The sequence below is a fragment of the Calypte anna genome, chromosome 17 (genome assembly GCF_003957555.1).
Source record: "Calypte anna isolate BGI_N300 chromosome 17, bCalAnn1_v1.p, whole genome shotgun sequence".
Taxonomy (NCBI): domain Eukaryota; kingdom Metazoa; phylum Chordata; class Aves; order Apodiformes; family Trochilidae; genus Calypte; species Calypte anna.
Window position 1 is genome coordinate 9,638,743 of NC_044262.1, and position 13,587 is coordinate 9,652,329.

The following is a 13,587-nucleotide window of genomic DNA, read 5'->3' on the forward strand; positions in this document are numbered from 1 at the left end:
GTCTCTGCTGTTTTCTAACCCCCCATCATTGTTTCTCCTGCTCCCCCAGGTCTGGTACATGGACAGCTACCACAACAACCGCTTCGTCCGGGAGTACAAATCCATGGCAGATTTCATGAATACTGACAACTTTACCTCTCACCGTCTCCCTCACCCGTGGTCAGGCACGGGTCAAGTGGTCTACAACGGCTCCATCTATTTCAACAAATACCAAAGCCACATCATTATCAGGTTTGACTTGAAAACAGAGACCATCCTCAAGACGCGCAGCCTGGATTACGCCGGCTACAACAACATGTACCACTACGCCTGGGGAGGCCACTCAGACATTGACCTCATGGTGGATGAGAACGGGCTCTGGGCCGTCTACGCCACCAACCAGAACGCGGGCAACATCGTCATCAGCAAGTTGGACCCCAACACCCTGCAGAGCCTCCAGACCTGGAACACCAGCTACCCAAAACGCAGCGCCGGGGAGGCTTTCATCATCTGCGGCACGCTCTACGTCACCAATGGCTACTCGGGAGGCACCAAGGTGCACTATGCCTACCAGACCAATGCTTCCACCTACGAGTACATCGACATCCCCTTCCAAAACAAGTACTCACACATCTCCATGTTGGACTACAACCCCAAGGATCGGGCTCTCTACGCCTGGAACAACGGGCACCAAATACTTTACAACGTCACCCTCTTCCACGTCATCAGGTCCGATGAGTTGTAGTCCCTCCTTGTTTAGGAACTGATTTCAAGGGGGTTGGGGGAGGGGGGGAAAAAAAAAAACAAAAGAAAAAAAAAAAGTTAATTTAAAAAATTAAATTGCTAATGTCAAGAAGACACACTTTAAGTAAGTAAATATATAAACAGCTGCCAAAATTAAGACCAACGTCGTGGAGGATCATTCAGCATAAACCTGACAGCTCAGCATTACCTCTCCATCCCTACAAGTCTGCCCTGTGTTATAGACTCACCAGTAACCATGTACTTGCAGCTGGAACTGCACTCGAAGAACCACTTCAGTTTGGGGGTTTTGTTTTGTTTCTGTCCCAATAGCAAACCTATAGTACATCCTAAAGAAGTAAGGCAATGACTGTTGGAAGATTTTTTTTCCCTTGGGAGACTCGCTCTCTTTCTGTGTGGGGGTTGCATGGACATTTTCCCAGCATCCTGGTCAGCTGTGATGGATGTGTGAGTTGTATTTTGACCAAGCTGCCCCCTGAGGAGCTCTGCTGGCTGAACCAGACCTAGCCCAGGTTAGTTTTCCTTAGATGGAAGGTTAGTTCGCCTTCCATCGCAGCTACTGTCTCTCAACTGTGTTCTTGTCACTTAGATTAACTGTGCTGAGACCCGAAGTAGCTCCTGGATCTGTGTCTTAGTAACTATTAAACACGATGGTTTAAGTATGTATTATGAACAAGTTGTTGTACCCATATTGTTTGAACTTATGTATTCAGCAAAATATATTGTATAATGTTATGTCTGTTATTTACCAGAGTTGGCAAAACTTTGTATGTCCAGTTTATGCAATGAATGTTGTAAATGCAATGATGTAGTTTGGATTAATAAATGATGGTTTTGTTTCTAAGAAGTAAAAAAGAAAAAAAAAAAGATCAGTGTTCACCCTTATACACAGATAACTGATTTCATGTTGATAACTACAAGAATATTCTCTTACTGTTATACTCTCTACATAGCATTATGGTGGTTGGAAATGGCTTCTGGGGGAATTCTGGGGCATCAGATTCCCATGGGAAGCCCTGTTTATGGACATGTGAAGGTAATTACCTTTTTTTTTTTTTAAGAGGAAAACTTTGTACTATCCACAGTTATCTAAGGAACAATAAAAATATTAGGAGACTTCCCTGCTTTGTTTCTTGTCCTGTGTCCAGTTCTGGGCCCCTCAGCTCAGGAAGGAGATTGAGGTGCTGGAGCAGGTCCAAAGGAGGCAACTGGGCTGGTGAAGGGATCCAGCAGAGATGCTGTGAGGAGAGGCTGAGGGAGCTGGGGGTGTTGAGGCTGGAGAAGAGGAGGCTCAGGGGAGACCTCATCACTCTCTCCAACTCCCTGAAAGGAGGTTGGAGCCAGGGGGGGGTTGGGCTCTTTTCCCAGGCAACTCTCAGCAAGACAAGAGGGCAGGGTCTCAAGTTGTGCCAGGGGAGGTTTAGGTTGGAGATGAGAAAGAATTTCTTTCTGGAGAGGGTGATCAGGCATTGGAATGGGCTGCCCAGGGAAGTAGTGGATTCTCCGTGTCTGGAGATCTTTCCAAAGAGCCTGGATGTGGCACTGAGTGCCATGGGCTGGGAACCACGGGGGGAGTGGATCAAGGGTTGGACTTGATGATCTCTGAGGTCCCTTCCAACCCAGCCCATTCTATGACCAAGTGTAGGGGGGGGTAACAGGAATCATCGTGGGGGGAGTTGGGTGATGGCTGAGAAACCATCCTGACTGTTTTTACATCTTGAATGGAGCATTACCTGATGGTACCTGGGAGGATGGAGGGGTTGGCTCTCTGCTCTACAGCTTGCATTTGCTGTAGTCTTAAAAACCCCCTCCTGTTAGCACAGCTCACACTGCACTGCTCGTTGTGATGAGCAACTGGTACTCATTCCTCAGCATCCTCATTCCTCTTCTTTTAGCCAAAGCAGGGTTCTCACAGCACTGCAGGATGCTGCACACCCCTTGAAGTGATCCCAGCTGCTTTTCCAGCTGAGTGCTCCTAAAGCTCTTAAGGCTTTGAAGCTTAAGGGGCTGGATGTCACTGGGCTCTTCTCAACCCCCATCCATAAATCCTGCACAGCCCTGCTCTTCCCCCAGACACTTTTCCCAGGGCAAGGCTCATTTTACTGAGAACCCAGCACCACCAGCAGCTTCATTCTGCCCTCCCTCTCTGGTGGGAGGTGGGGCTGTCTCTTTTCTCCTCTTCACCCCAATTTATTCAGCAATTCCCAGGTCCCAGCTGGCCCCAGGCAATGGGACAGGACCATTGAGCTGGATCTCACCTGCAGCAGGGATGCCTGTGAGAGCTGCAAAGGGCTCTCTGGGGCTGTTAAATCCTTGGTGCCTCCTTTCCCAACAGAGAAACAGGTGAAAATGTTGAGCACCACCAGGCCTGATGATTTCTCAGCCAAGAGGTATGTGAGCAGCTATGTTTGCTGCTGTGGTTCAGCCCCTGAGCTTGGCAAGAGGATGCATCAGAGCCCCTGGAAGCAGCATGGATCACTGAGGTCAGGAAATTGGATTTATAGTTATCTGGTTATAGGTGTGTGTGAGTGCTGCAAATTGCACAGAAGGTTTTCAACCTCTTGGCCTTAGCAGAAGGTCCCTGCTGAGCTCTTCAGCAGGAGAAGAGGGGAAAGGAAACAAAAATAATAATAAAAAACGGTGTAATGTGGTTTTCCCAGAAGTGGATTAGACCAGAAGCAATGAACTATCTTCCACATGTAGAGCTTTGAGTCACTTCCATGGGTTTGAGGCACTGCCCTGTGTCAGCTCTGCTCCTCTTACTGAAATGCTGGCTGCAGCCAGAATGGGGACAGCTCTCTGAGGACTCATTTCTGTCCTACACATCATATTTCCAGAGCTTTGGAGGTCCAGGTTTGTGGAGATCTTCATTCTATAGCAGTGGTTTTCCTTCCGAGATGCTTAAAAAAGAAAACGGGGGGCTAAAGTGCAATTGGCAACAACATTGATCTCCAATGCATGAGAAAAATCTGCTAACCAAAACCCTTTAAGGCACCTGCAGTCATTTCTAATTAATGCCTTTCTGCAGTGCAAACTCATTTAAGGGGAGAGGGAGAGCTTTGAAAGATTTAGAGCTGGATCCAGGAGCTGCTGCAAGCCCAGGGCTGGATGCTGCTGCCAGCAGCAAACTGAGGGTGCATTGGGGTGATGCTCTGGGACACATTTTCACCTTTAAATCCTGGCTGTTGTCACCTGTCCCCCATGCCAAACTGCTTTTCAGAGCAGCTGATTGTCCCAGCAGCTGGGTTTGGCATCTCTGTTCCCTGCAGAGCTCTGCCCATCACCCTAAGCACCCCAGATCTTTCTGCTCAGACACTCCCTGGGTGTTCCCAGCCCAGCTGCCCAGGTTTGGGGAGAAGTTTCCCCAGGTAGAGCAGAGCACACCTGGACCTGCCAGCACCTTCACTGCCACCTGCCACATCCCCTAAAGTCAGCTCTGTCATCAGGCAAGATCTGAGGACAAAAGAACACAGTTTGCTTCAAAACATTGATCTTCCAAAAAAAAAAAAAAAAAAAATTGAATTACAGAAAGGCAAAATAATGCTGTTTGCTTTAGGGCACAGCTACATTTAGATTCTAATTTTCCCGGTGCAATTCATTTAAGACAAAACTCAACAGCACAAAATGTCCTTGAATGCAACAAAAGGCAGAGAAGCTTTTCTGTAACATGCACCCAAAGTTAATGAGCTGAGGGAAGTGCTCTAAGGGGTGGGGGGTGCCTTTGTCCTAGCTGCCTGTAGTGCAATAGTCTATAAATGGCAGCCATATGGTCATATACTTAATGGTATGTATTACTTTCCAAGTGGATGAGCCATTCCAAGACAAGTACATCCCAGAGGATTGCTTTCTATAGCCTATGACTTAATTATTTGGTGCATCAGGCTTTGCTGGTCCAAATTTAGTCATGGGAGCCAGCGAGTTCCTTCAGAGAGAGACAGACTGCTGGATGGGTGTTTAATATTTTACCAGGGATCAATCTGAACACACTCCATCAGGTAGTTGTGTCCTTGATAGCTGTGAGGGGTTTTGGGGTTGATGCAGAGCCCAGGTTCTGCTCCCAGCTCCAGTTCTCCAGCTGAGCAATGGGGCAGATGGATCAGTGATGGATCCTGATGCTGCTGAACTCCATCCTTGGGGTCAGCTGAACCAGTACTGGCTGTAACTGGGGCTGAGTGCAGGGCAGAGCCACAGAGCCTGGTTTTTCAGGGGCTGACATATGGAAAGGAAACTCATCCTCCCCCCAGGGGTGGCAGAATCCCCAGGGAGCAGCCATGGGCTGGGAAGTGCAGCTTGGAGGCAGGGCAGGCTGTCCCAGCAAATGGGATGGAGCTCTCCCAGCACCTGGCCTAAAAACCAGGCAGATATTGACTGTTGCTTAGCATCCTCACAACACTGAGAGCTAAAAATTTCCTTTTCTGCCTTTGCTGTTACTTCCCTGACCTTCATTAGTTCCGTGAGCACCGAATGCAGAGCCCATATGGAGACAGTTATCATTAAAAAAATGAATCCTGGCCCCTTAATTAGCTCCTCATTATCTGAGAGCTCCATGCTGAAGCACTAGGCTGCTGCAAAGCAATTTGTTGAGTTTCCAATTAAAACTTTTTTTAGAATTGTTGAGCCTTTTAATACTTTGTGTTTACAAATTATCTTGGACTTAGACCAGAGCACACGGTTCCTTCACTGGGGAAATCCAGCTGAGGAGCTGATAGCTATTAATACCAAATCCTTGGTTTTAATAAAGCCATAAACCATGTCAGTGAAGCTGCTCTTTTTATACCTGATACAATAGGGATGCTTCCCTTTGAATGAGTGGAGAAGAGGAGGAATCATTAAGAGGGCAATTACAGACTGATTTCTTAATAACTCCACTTTTACAGCCCTGTAAAAACAAAGGTACACATCCCTCTTTATCTTCATTGCCCCAGGATGTGTTCTTCCTAAGTGCTGGGAGGTGCTGAGACCTTCTGCTTTATGCAAGGTGGGAAAAAAGAGTTCCAAGGCTCAGCTCCTGCCAGGATCAGGCCCATCAGGAATAAATAACAGGGATTTTAGTCCCTGCATTCTGCAACCTCTCAGGTACAGGCACAGAAGAAAAATATGACTCTGCTGTGAAGCATGGGGTTGCATAGACTTCTTCTGGGAAGGAAGGATTCCTCCTTCCTTGGAGGAATCTTTTGCCTGATCTGCTGTGGCCAAAACCAATGGGGAGGTGAGTGACTGCTTGAGAAGCCCAGGGCTGAGCTTTTTCTAAGATCTGCAGAGCCAACATAAAGCAAGGGGAGCAGCAATGGCTCCCCTGAGCTGAAGAGGAATTAAGTGATGTGCTTAACTCCCTTAACTCCTAAAAACAGCTCCCAAGGCATTTGGAAGGGGTGGTCACATTCCCACTGAAGCCAAGGAGCATAAAGGAGGGATGCAGCTTGTCTGCACCAACCCACGGAGCTTTAACTAACCCCAACCAGCTGCTGCTTTCTGCAGAACAGTCCCCAGGTCCTCCCAGGTCATTAAGACTCTGTCCTACAACCATCAGAGGACACAAATCAGAGAAGGAAGCAGTGGGGCTGCAGGAAGGGGTGGTCTGGGCAGCCCAAGCACCGTGTTGTGGGGGTTTTGTTCTGCCCCTCTGTGCAGAGGGTTTGTGATCAGATGGTCCTGAGGTTCTTTGGGTTGTTGTAAAGCCACGAGTTGATCTGTATTGAACATGTCACTTGTATTCCCATGCTGGTTTTTAAGCAATCTGTTAAATGATTTTAAAAAGAAAAAAAAAAAAAAAAAAAAAAAAAAAGGAAAGGAAAGGAAAGGAAAGGAAAGGAAAGGAAAGGAAAGGAAAGGAAAGGAAAGGAAAGGAAAGGAAAGGAAAGGAAAGGAAAGGAAAGGAAAGGAAAGGAAAGGAAAGGAAAGGAGGGATTACATAAGGAATTCACTGCCCAGGCAGCCATGGCCACTGCAGACACCTCCAGATTTGTGTCCTTGGTGGCCTCCAAGAGATAGAAATGACCCCAAGCACCAGCTTTTTGGTCTGGAGCAGAGAGCAACACCCAGAGCACTGAGCTGACACCCAGGCAGGGGCTCAGGGCCATCTCCAGCTGCCCTTGTCCATAGGATGCTGCTTCTTCCCTCCTGGCCCTCAGCATCTTCCAGGCTTTGGGGCTGCTTTGCAGTGCATCAGCTCCCTCTGGACAGACAAGGGCTGAGTTCTTGCTTGCCCTCCCTCTGGTTTTTAAAGACCTCCTCACTTTGAGGCTTTCATCTTCTTCTTTGCATTTCTGTGCTTGCTGAGCACCCAGCTACCAGAAAAAAAAAATTAAAAAAAAGGGGGGAAAAAAGGAGAAAAAAAAAAAAAAAAAAGAAAAGAAAAAAAAGAAAAAAAGAAGGAAAAAAAAACCTAAACCCCAAGGTTTAGAGGCAGCAGCAGTGTGGGTCCTTCCTCCAGAACACCCCCTGTGCCCCCAGCAATGCAGGGAAGGGACCTTGGGGAAAGGAAACATAAATCTGCCATCTGTGGCAATTTAGCATTTACCAGTCATACTGCACTAGGGCACTGTCACTCTGAATGAACATTAAAGCCTTTCCTCTCTGGGGCCTCAGCAGTCTCCTGTCCCCATCAAACTGGCCCTGGTGCCACCATAAACCAGCCAGGCTGTGGCTGGGCAGGGTCACTCCAAGGGGCTGACATTAACTGGGGGAGGTCCCCCTTTGAAGGAGGCATTCAATTAAAGTTTTATGGCAATTCAGCAGTGAGAAGCTGCCAGGGGGAAGCTCAGAAGCTGTGCTGGGATTTTAAATGAGCAGCTGAGGAGGAATTGGCCAGGGATGGTGGCCTGGAGCATGGGGCAGTCGGATGTGCTCAGCTGCTGGAGTGAGGTCCAGGGAAAACACCGTGTGCTTGGCTTTGATTTCCATGAGCAGAAGGAGGAGCAAGAGTGGGATCACCTGGGAGGAGATGTAGAAGGATGGAAGGACAGAGCTGGCTTTATGGAATGCTGGGCTAATAGGGAGCATCTGGGAGCTGGGGATCAGACAGCACGTTGGGAAGTGAGACTTGGGTGAGTCCTGCAACCATAAAATCATGGTTTAGGTTGGAAGGGACTTTAAAGATCACCCAGTTCCAACCCTGGGCAGGGACACCTCCCACTAGACCAGGTTGCTCCAAGCCCCACCCAACCCAACCTTGAAAATCCAGGAGGAGTTTGCCTGAAGAAGAAGTGTGAGGTTTGGCCAGGGGTCTTTGAGCACAAATATTTGTGGCCTTAAGCAAAACTTCCTCTTGCAAACACTGCTGGGAACACACAGGCTGCCCTAAAGAGCCCAGACAGGAGCAATGGTTCCAAACTTCCACATTTCTTCTTGCTTTTTGTGTCCCCTGGAGCTGCTGGAAGAATCAGAACAAATCAGGGATGCTGCAGTGGCTGGGGAGGGGTTGGGATTTGGACCCAAGGGAGCAAAACAGGGCTGGGAGGCTCTGCTGATGCTGTGGGGATGGGGATGATGGGGATGATGGGGATGATGGGGATGATGACAGTATCTGGGTCCTAGCACCTGAGTCCTTGCTGGACACAGGGCTGGGAGCTTGCTCTCCTCTGAGGATTTTAGGATCAAAATCCCTGCTCATCCCTGGGAAGGAAAGGAAAGAGGAAAAGGAAAGGAAAGGAAAGGAAAGGAAAGGAAAGGAAAGGAAAGGAAAGGAAAGGAAAGGAAAGGAAAGGAAAGAGGAAAGGAAAAAGGAAAGGAGAGGAAAAAGGAAAGGAAAGGAAAAGAAAAAGAAAAAGGAAATGAAAAGAAAAAGGAAAAAGGAAAAGAAAAAGGAAAGGAAAGGAGAAAGGAAAAGAAAGGAGAAAGGAAAAGAAAATGGGAAAGGGGAAGGGAGGGAAAGGAAAGGAGCCTCTGGGGATGCAGGGCCTTCTACAGAAGGAGATCCTGAATTTCTGCAGTCCTCCCCATTCCCAAGGCAGGCAGAGCTCAGGCAGAGGAGCAGGAGCAGAGCTGGAGCTGCAGGAAGAGCAGAGCTGGGGTTAAAGTGCTGTAAACCAGCAGGGCCCTGTGCCCAGATTTTAACTGTACCACTTCCTTTCAAAAACTCAATAACCCTGTGTTTTGTCAAGGGGAAAAAAAACCCCAAAAACCTGTCAGCTTTTTAATTACCTGCCCTCATTACCGTGTTAGAATAATGCAAGCAAACAGAAGCTGCTCTGGCACTGCCAGATGTTGTGTGGAGCAGGGAGGAGCTGCCTGACCCTGGTTGGGTGCCAGGGAGAGGAGCCCCGACCCCATCACCCTGGGCATGCACAAATCTGGGCTAAAGAGCTGGAAAATGTTCCAGCCTTGGGGATAAAAATAGCCTCTGTGGTTCAAGCAGCTGGGATAAGAGCTGAGGAAGGGCAATCAGCCCTCCTGCAAGCTGGGAGCAGGGTGGTTGTCAGCTAAGGGTCAGGAAGATATTTATCCTGGGGGTGATGGGATGTAATGGGCTGTGCTGGGAGCTGGAATGGTGGTTGCTGCTGGAAACCAGCTCCCAGGCCTGTGGGTTCACAGTGTTGCTTGAATATGTTTTGTATTTGAAATATTAAATGCAGTATTAATATTGAATTTCCCAGCTGTTGAGTCAAGAACTTCTCTCTCAGGGCAAACTTTCCCCTCCTGATCCCACATCCCCCCTTGGGGTTGGGTTTGGTGTCAGCCCAGGGTGTCCTTCAGCAAGGAATGGCACCAGGTGGGGTAAGCAGAAGGGAGGAAAAGTACAGAGCAAGGAACTTGGATCACTTCATCCCATAGCAACAAGGCTGTTCAACAGGAGGAGCCTGTTCACAGCAGAGCCCTAAAAAAAGGAGCTGTGAAAATAAACATTGGCATATCTCACACCTCCTCTTCCCACAGGGATGCTCTCTGGAAGAACATGTGGAGAAGCTAGGGAAGGGAAGAGAAGGAAAAGAGTGGTGAAGGGGAAGGTTAGAGGTGCTCTAATTAAGCACTGCAATGAATCCTCTGTTGTCTCTCCCTATCTGATATGTTTAATCATTACAGCTTCTCTCTTGCTCACTGATGAATCCAGCAGGCTCTTCCAGAGCATCTGGTCATATTATTCCCTTGCTTAATGATAGCACTAAAACAAAAAAAACAAACCAGGCATCTTCTGGGGAGCTTTTGCCCTACATATCCAATGCCATCTTGTAGGCAGGTAAAGAAGAGACCCCAGGAGCAGAGGCTGGCAGCCTGCAGAGATGCTCAGCCCCTCAGGGACTGTGTCTGACCCCCTCTTCCATCCCCCCCTGCACCCCAGAGCACTGCCAGCATAGGAAAGAGATGCTGATGATGGAAGAAAAAAAATCCTGCTGGGCTGAGAGGCCCCCGAGGCCATTAGCACATTTATACATGTGGGAGTTCATGGCTGGGGCAGTCTCCTCTGCCAGCAGCCAGGGCTGGGTTCAGGGTTTATTACCTGCTTTCTGTGTACTGCCTTGCTGTGTGGAGGGATTAAATGGAGAAATCCCAAAGTTCCTATGTGCATGCAGAGGAATTCATGTGCTGTCACCGTGTCACCTCCAGTGACACCACAGCCCTGAGCAGTCACCCAGGTGTGTGCTGGTCACTGAGGAAAGGTCAGGACAGTGTTATTGTGGAGTTAGCATCACACTTGGATTTGCTTCCATTCCTCTTTCCCCTCCTTTTTTTCTTTTTTTTCTTTTGGTGGGTTTTTTTTTGTTTTGTTTTTGGGTTTTGGGCTTTTTGGGTTTGTTTTGGTTTGGTTTGTTTTTAACTTCACATCAGAGCAGACCAAACCACCAACCTGTCACTGTCACCACGGCGGCTCAGAAAATGCAACATGATTAGAGATCAGGGCAATAATGAGACAGTTTATCTTCCCTACACATCCAGCATGGGGCCAGCCACTGGGAAATAAAAAAAAACCTTCAATAAATCATATTGTCTCTGCTGCAGAAGTAATAACACCAGCAAGCCCAGGTAAAGGGAGGCTGTGAGCAAAGGGAGTCCCTGCCAAACCCTCCCAAACAGCTCCAGGCATGGCTGGAGCTCTGGGGCTGGAGGGGACATCCAGAGCCATGCAGAAGCCTGGGAAGCCCCCATCTCTCTTGACTTCATTCCTTCTCTTATTATTTTAGGAAGTTTTGCCCTGGGATTAAGAGTTAAGCCAAACTTTGCTGTTTAACTGGGGTTGTTTGCTGGTTTCTTTGGAAGGGAAACTGGGCAGGCAGCGTGGGCTGGGCAAGCTTAGCCAGTTTGGGTTTGGTTTTTTGGTGTTTGGGTTTGTTTTTTTTTTGTCCTTCTTTGCTTTTCCTTGCTGAATCACAACTTTGCACTGAAAATACAAATGCAACAATCCCTCACCCAAGGCTTTGGGTTTGGAGGAGCACTTGGCTGGGCCCAGGGCTGTCACCTCCATCCTCGGGCAAGACACCCCTGGTTACTGGGGGGTGGCACTGCTCTCCCTGTCCCCTTTCCAGCCTCAGCCCTCCAGCTGGCTGAGCACCCCATCTTCTCTTGCATAATCCCTGGGCTGGAGAGCACCAAGGCAATAACAACTTCCCACTCCCATGTCCAACCCCCTGCAAACAGCTCCCTGCCCCAGCTGAACAGAAAATGGTGAGCCTGCTGTAAATAGGTAGCAACCAAATAATGCTGCAACCCACTCCCCATCTGCTAGCAAAAAGAATTCCTGCCTGAGTGAAAACAGGAGAGGGATGGTTGGGAAGGATCATTGCAGTCTGCAGCATCTCCCAGGCATCAGCCCTGCTCTGTGCTTCCAAACCATGGCAGAGGAATTAATTGGGTGGGCAGCACCTCTCCTGAGCCAGGAGGAATCTGCTGGTGGCAAAGGAAGGTGCTGGGGTGCAGCCCTGTGGCTGACAAGAGCTGTGGGGTTTTTCTGTAGGCTATGATGTTGGCAAGGGTTTATGAAAACGTTGCTGAAAACCAACACCAGACCCCGAGGGAAAGGTGTAAAACGTTGTCATTCAGACCTGAACCCCTTTGAACGTGGCCATGGGGGGGTTAGAGGAGGAAAGAGCAAGAGATCAAATCTGCTGCTGGAAGCCAAAAGGCAGCAAAAATCAAGCTAGAGGTGAGGAGCCCTTTGCAGCACCTGCCCCAACACTTTTTGGGGGTTTCTGCTCATACCTGGGATGTGGCTGCTCCCCCTGGGTGATGAGGAGGGGACCTTCCCAGGGGAGATGGAACATCCATCAGTGCAAATGTCCCCTGGTGGCTTTGCAGACTGTCACCTGCCCAGCTGGGCTGGCTTGATCCACCCCCAAGCCTTGCAGGTGCTTGTGGGGTTGGTTAATGGGGTGCTGGATAAATGAGTTCAGGGCTGCAAGGAGCAGTCTCACTGCAGCTCTCTCAGAGGACACTTTGCTTGTGCTGGAAGGTGAGTGTCATCCCCCTGGTGCCTGCAGGTTTGGGAGTAGAGATGCTGGGGCTGGGTGGATGGATGGACAGACAGAGAAGCAAAGGGCTGTTTTCTGAGGAAGTCAGCAAAAGCAAGAAACAAAGAAAAAAAAATATTAATCCCAAGAAGGCTTTTCATCTGCTTTCTCTGGCTTTTCTCCTGGCAAGCTGTAGCAATGTAAAGTCCAGTTGAGCTCTGGTGAGTCCCTCAGGTGAGGCAGAGGCAGGACCAGCTCTACCTGCACCTCCCTTCTGCCCCCAGGAGCCCATCACTCCCAGGCCACCTTGGGCTGAGGTTTCTGCAGCCTGACATGTAATCATAACATGGGGATGCCCTTGCTTTTTAACTGCTGCTGGAGATGCTCTCAAAGGCACTTTGGAGAAAATGAAGCACTGGAGGCTTTTGGGCAGGGGGCAAGTGCAGCCCCCCCCTTCCCTGCCAGGGTTTTTGGAGGGATGGGGCTGCCAGGAGTCAGTCCTGAGCATGCACATGTACTGGGAGTGCTGATTCATCTCTCTGCCACCTGAGACAAAAGACATCTAATTAAGTCACTGGCATATAAATAAATGTACCAGGTATAACCTCGGGAGCAGAGAGCAGCACTGGAAAAATCTCAGGGTTGCACAATATGCTGGAGCTCACCTCTGGGACTCTCCCTTTGTTTAGAAGAGATTAGAGGGGGATGTTTATTTTTTTCCTTTCTGTTGCAGCGTTTGTTTTTACATGAAAATTGGACATGAAAAGGTGGTTTTCTCCTTCTTGTGTCTCTTGAGGACACCAACTCTTTGATCATTCTCCAAATCTAACTTGGAGCAGGGTCCAGTTTCCAGCTCCATCAAAGGGTGCCTGCATCTCTTTTCTTGGAGGAATCACAGAATCCTAGAATGGGCTGGGTTGGAAGGGACCTCAGAGCTCATCAAGTCCAACCCTTGCTCCACTCCCCCCGTGGTTCCCAGCCCATGGCACTCAGTGCCACATCCAGGCTCTTTGGAAAGATCTCCAGACACGGAGAATCCACTACTTCCCTGGGCAGCCCATTCCAATGCCTGATCACCCTCTCCAGAAAGAAATTCTTTCTCATCTCCAACCTAAACCTCCCCTGGCACAACTTGAGACCCTGCCCTCTTGTCTTGCTGAGAGTTGCCTGGGAAAAGAGCCCAACCCCCCCCTGGCTCCAACCTCCTTTCAGGGAGTTGGAGAGAGTGATGAGGTCTCCCCTGAGCCTCCTCTTCTCCAGCCTCAACACCCCCAGCTCCCTCAGCCCTTCCTCACAGGAATTCTGCTGGATCCCTTCACAGCCTCCTTGCTCTTCTCTGGACCTGCTCCAGCACCTCAATCTCCTTCCTAGGAAAGGGACAACAGGAATAGTAGACAAGACACTGGCAGTGCTGCTTTAGCCTCCAGCATCTCCTGGAACTGCTGGCCAAGCTGAGATGTTTGCA

General features: G+C 49.1%; 1 protein-coding gene across 2 annotated transcripts in view; it reads left to right on the forward strand.

Annotated features, from left to right (window-relative positions):
- The window catches only part of OLFM1 (olfactomedin 1), a 30,915-nt gene extending 29,054 nt beyond the window's left edge, over positions 1–1,861 (forward strand). For both annotated transcript variants that reach the window (XM_030461247.1, XM_030461246.1), the window contains exon 6: positions 50–1,861. In XM_030461247.1, coding sequence (XP_030317107.1) covers positions 50–724 — 675 coding nt within the window. In that variant the 3' untranslated portion in view covers positions 725–1,861. The remainder of the gene's footprint in view (positions 1–49) is intronic.
- The last annotated feature ends 11,726 nt before the right edge of the window (positions 1,862–13,587 follow it).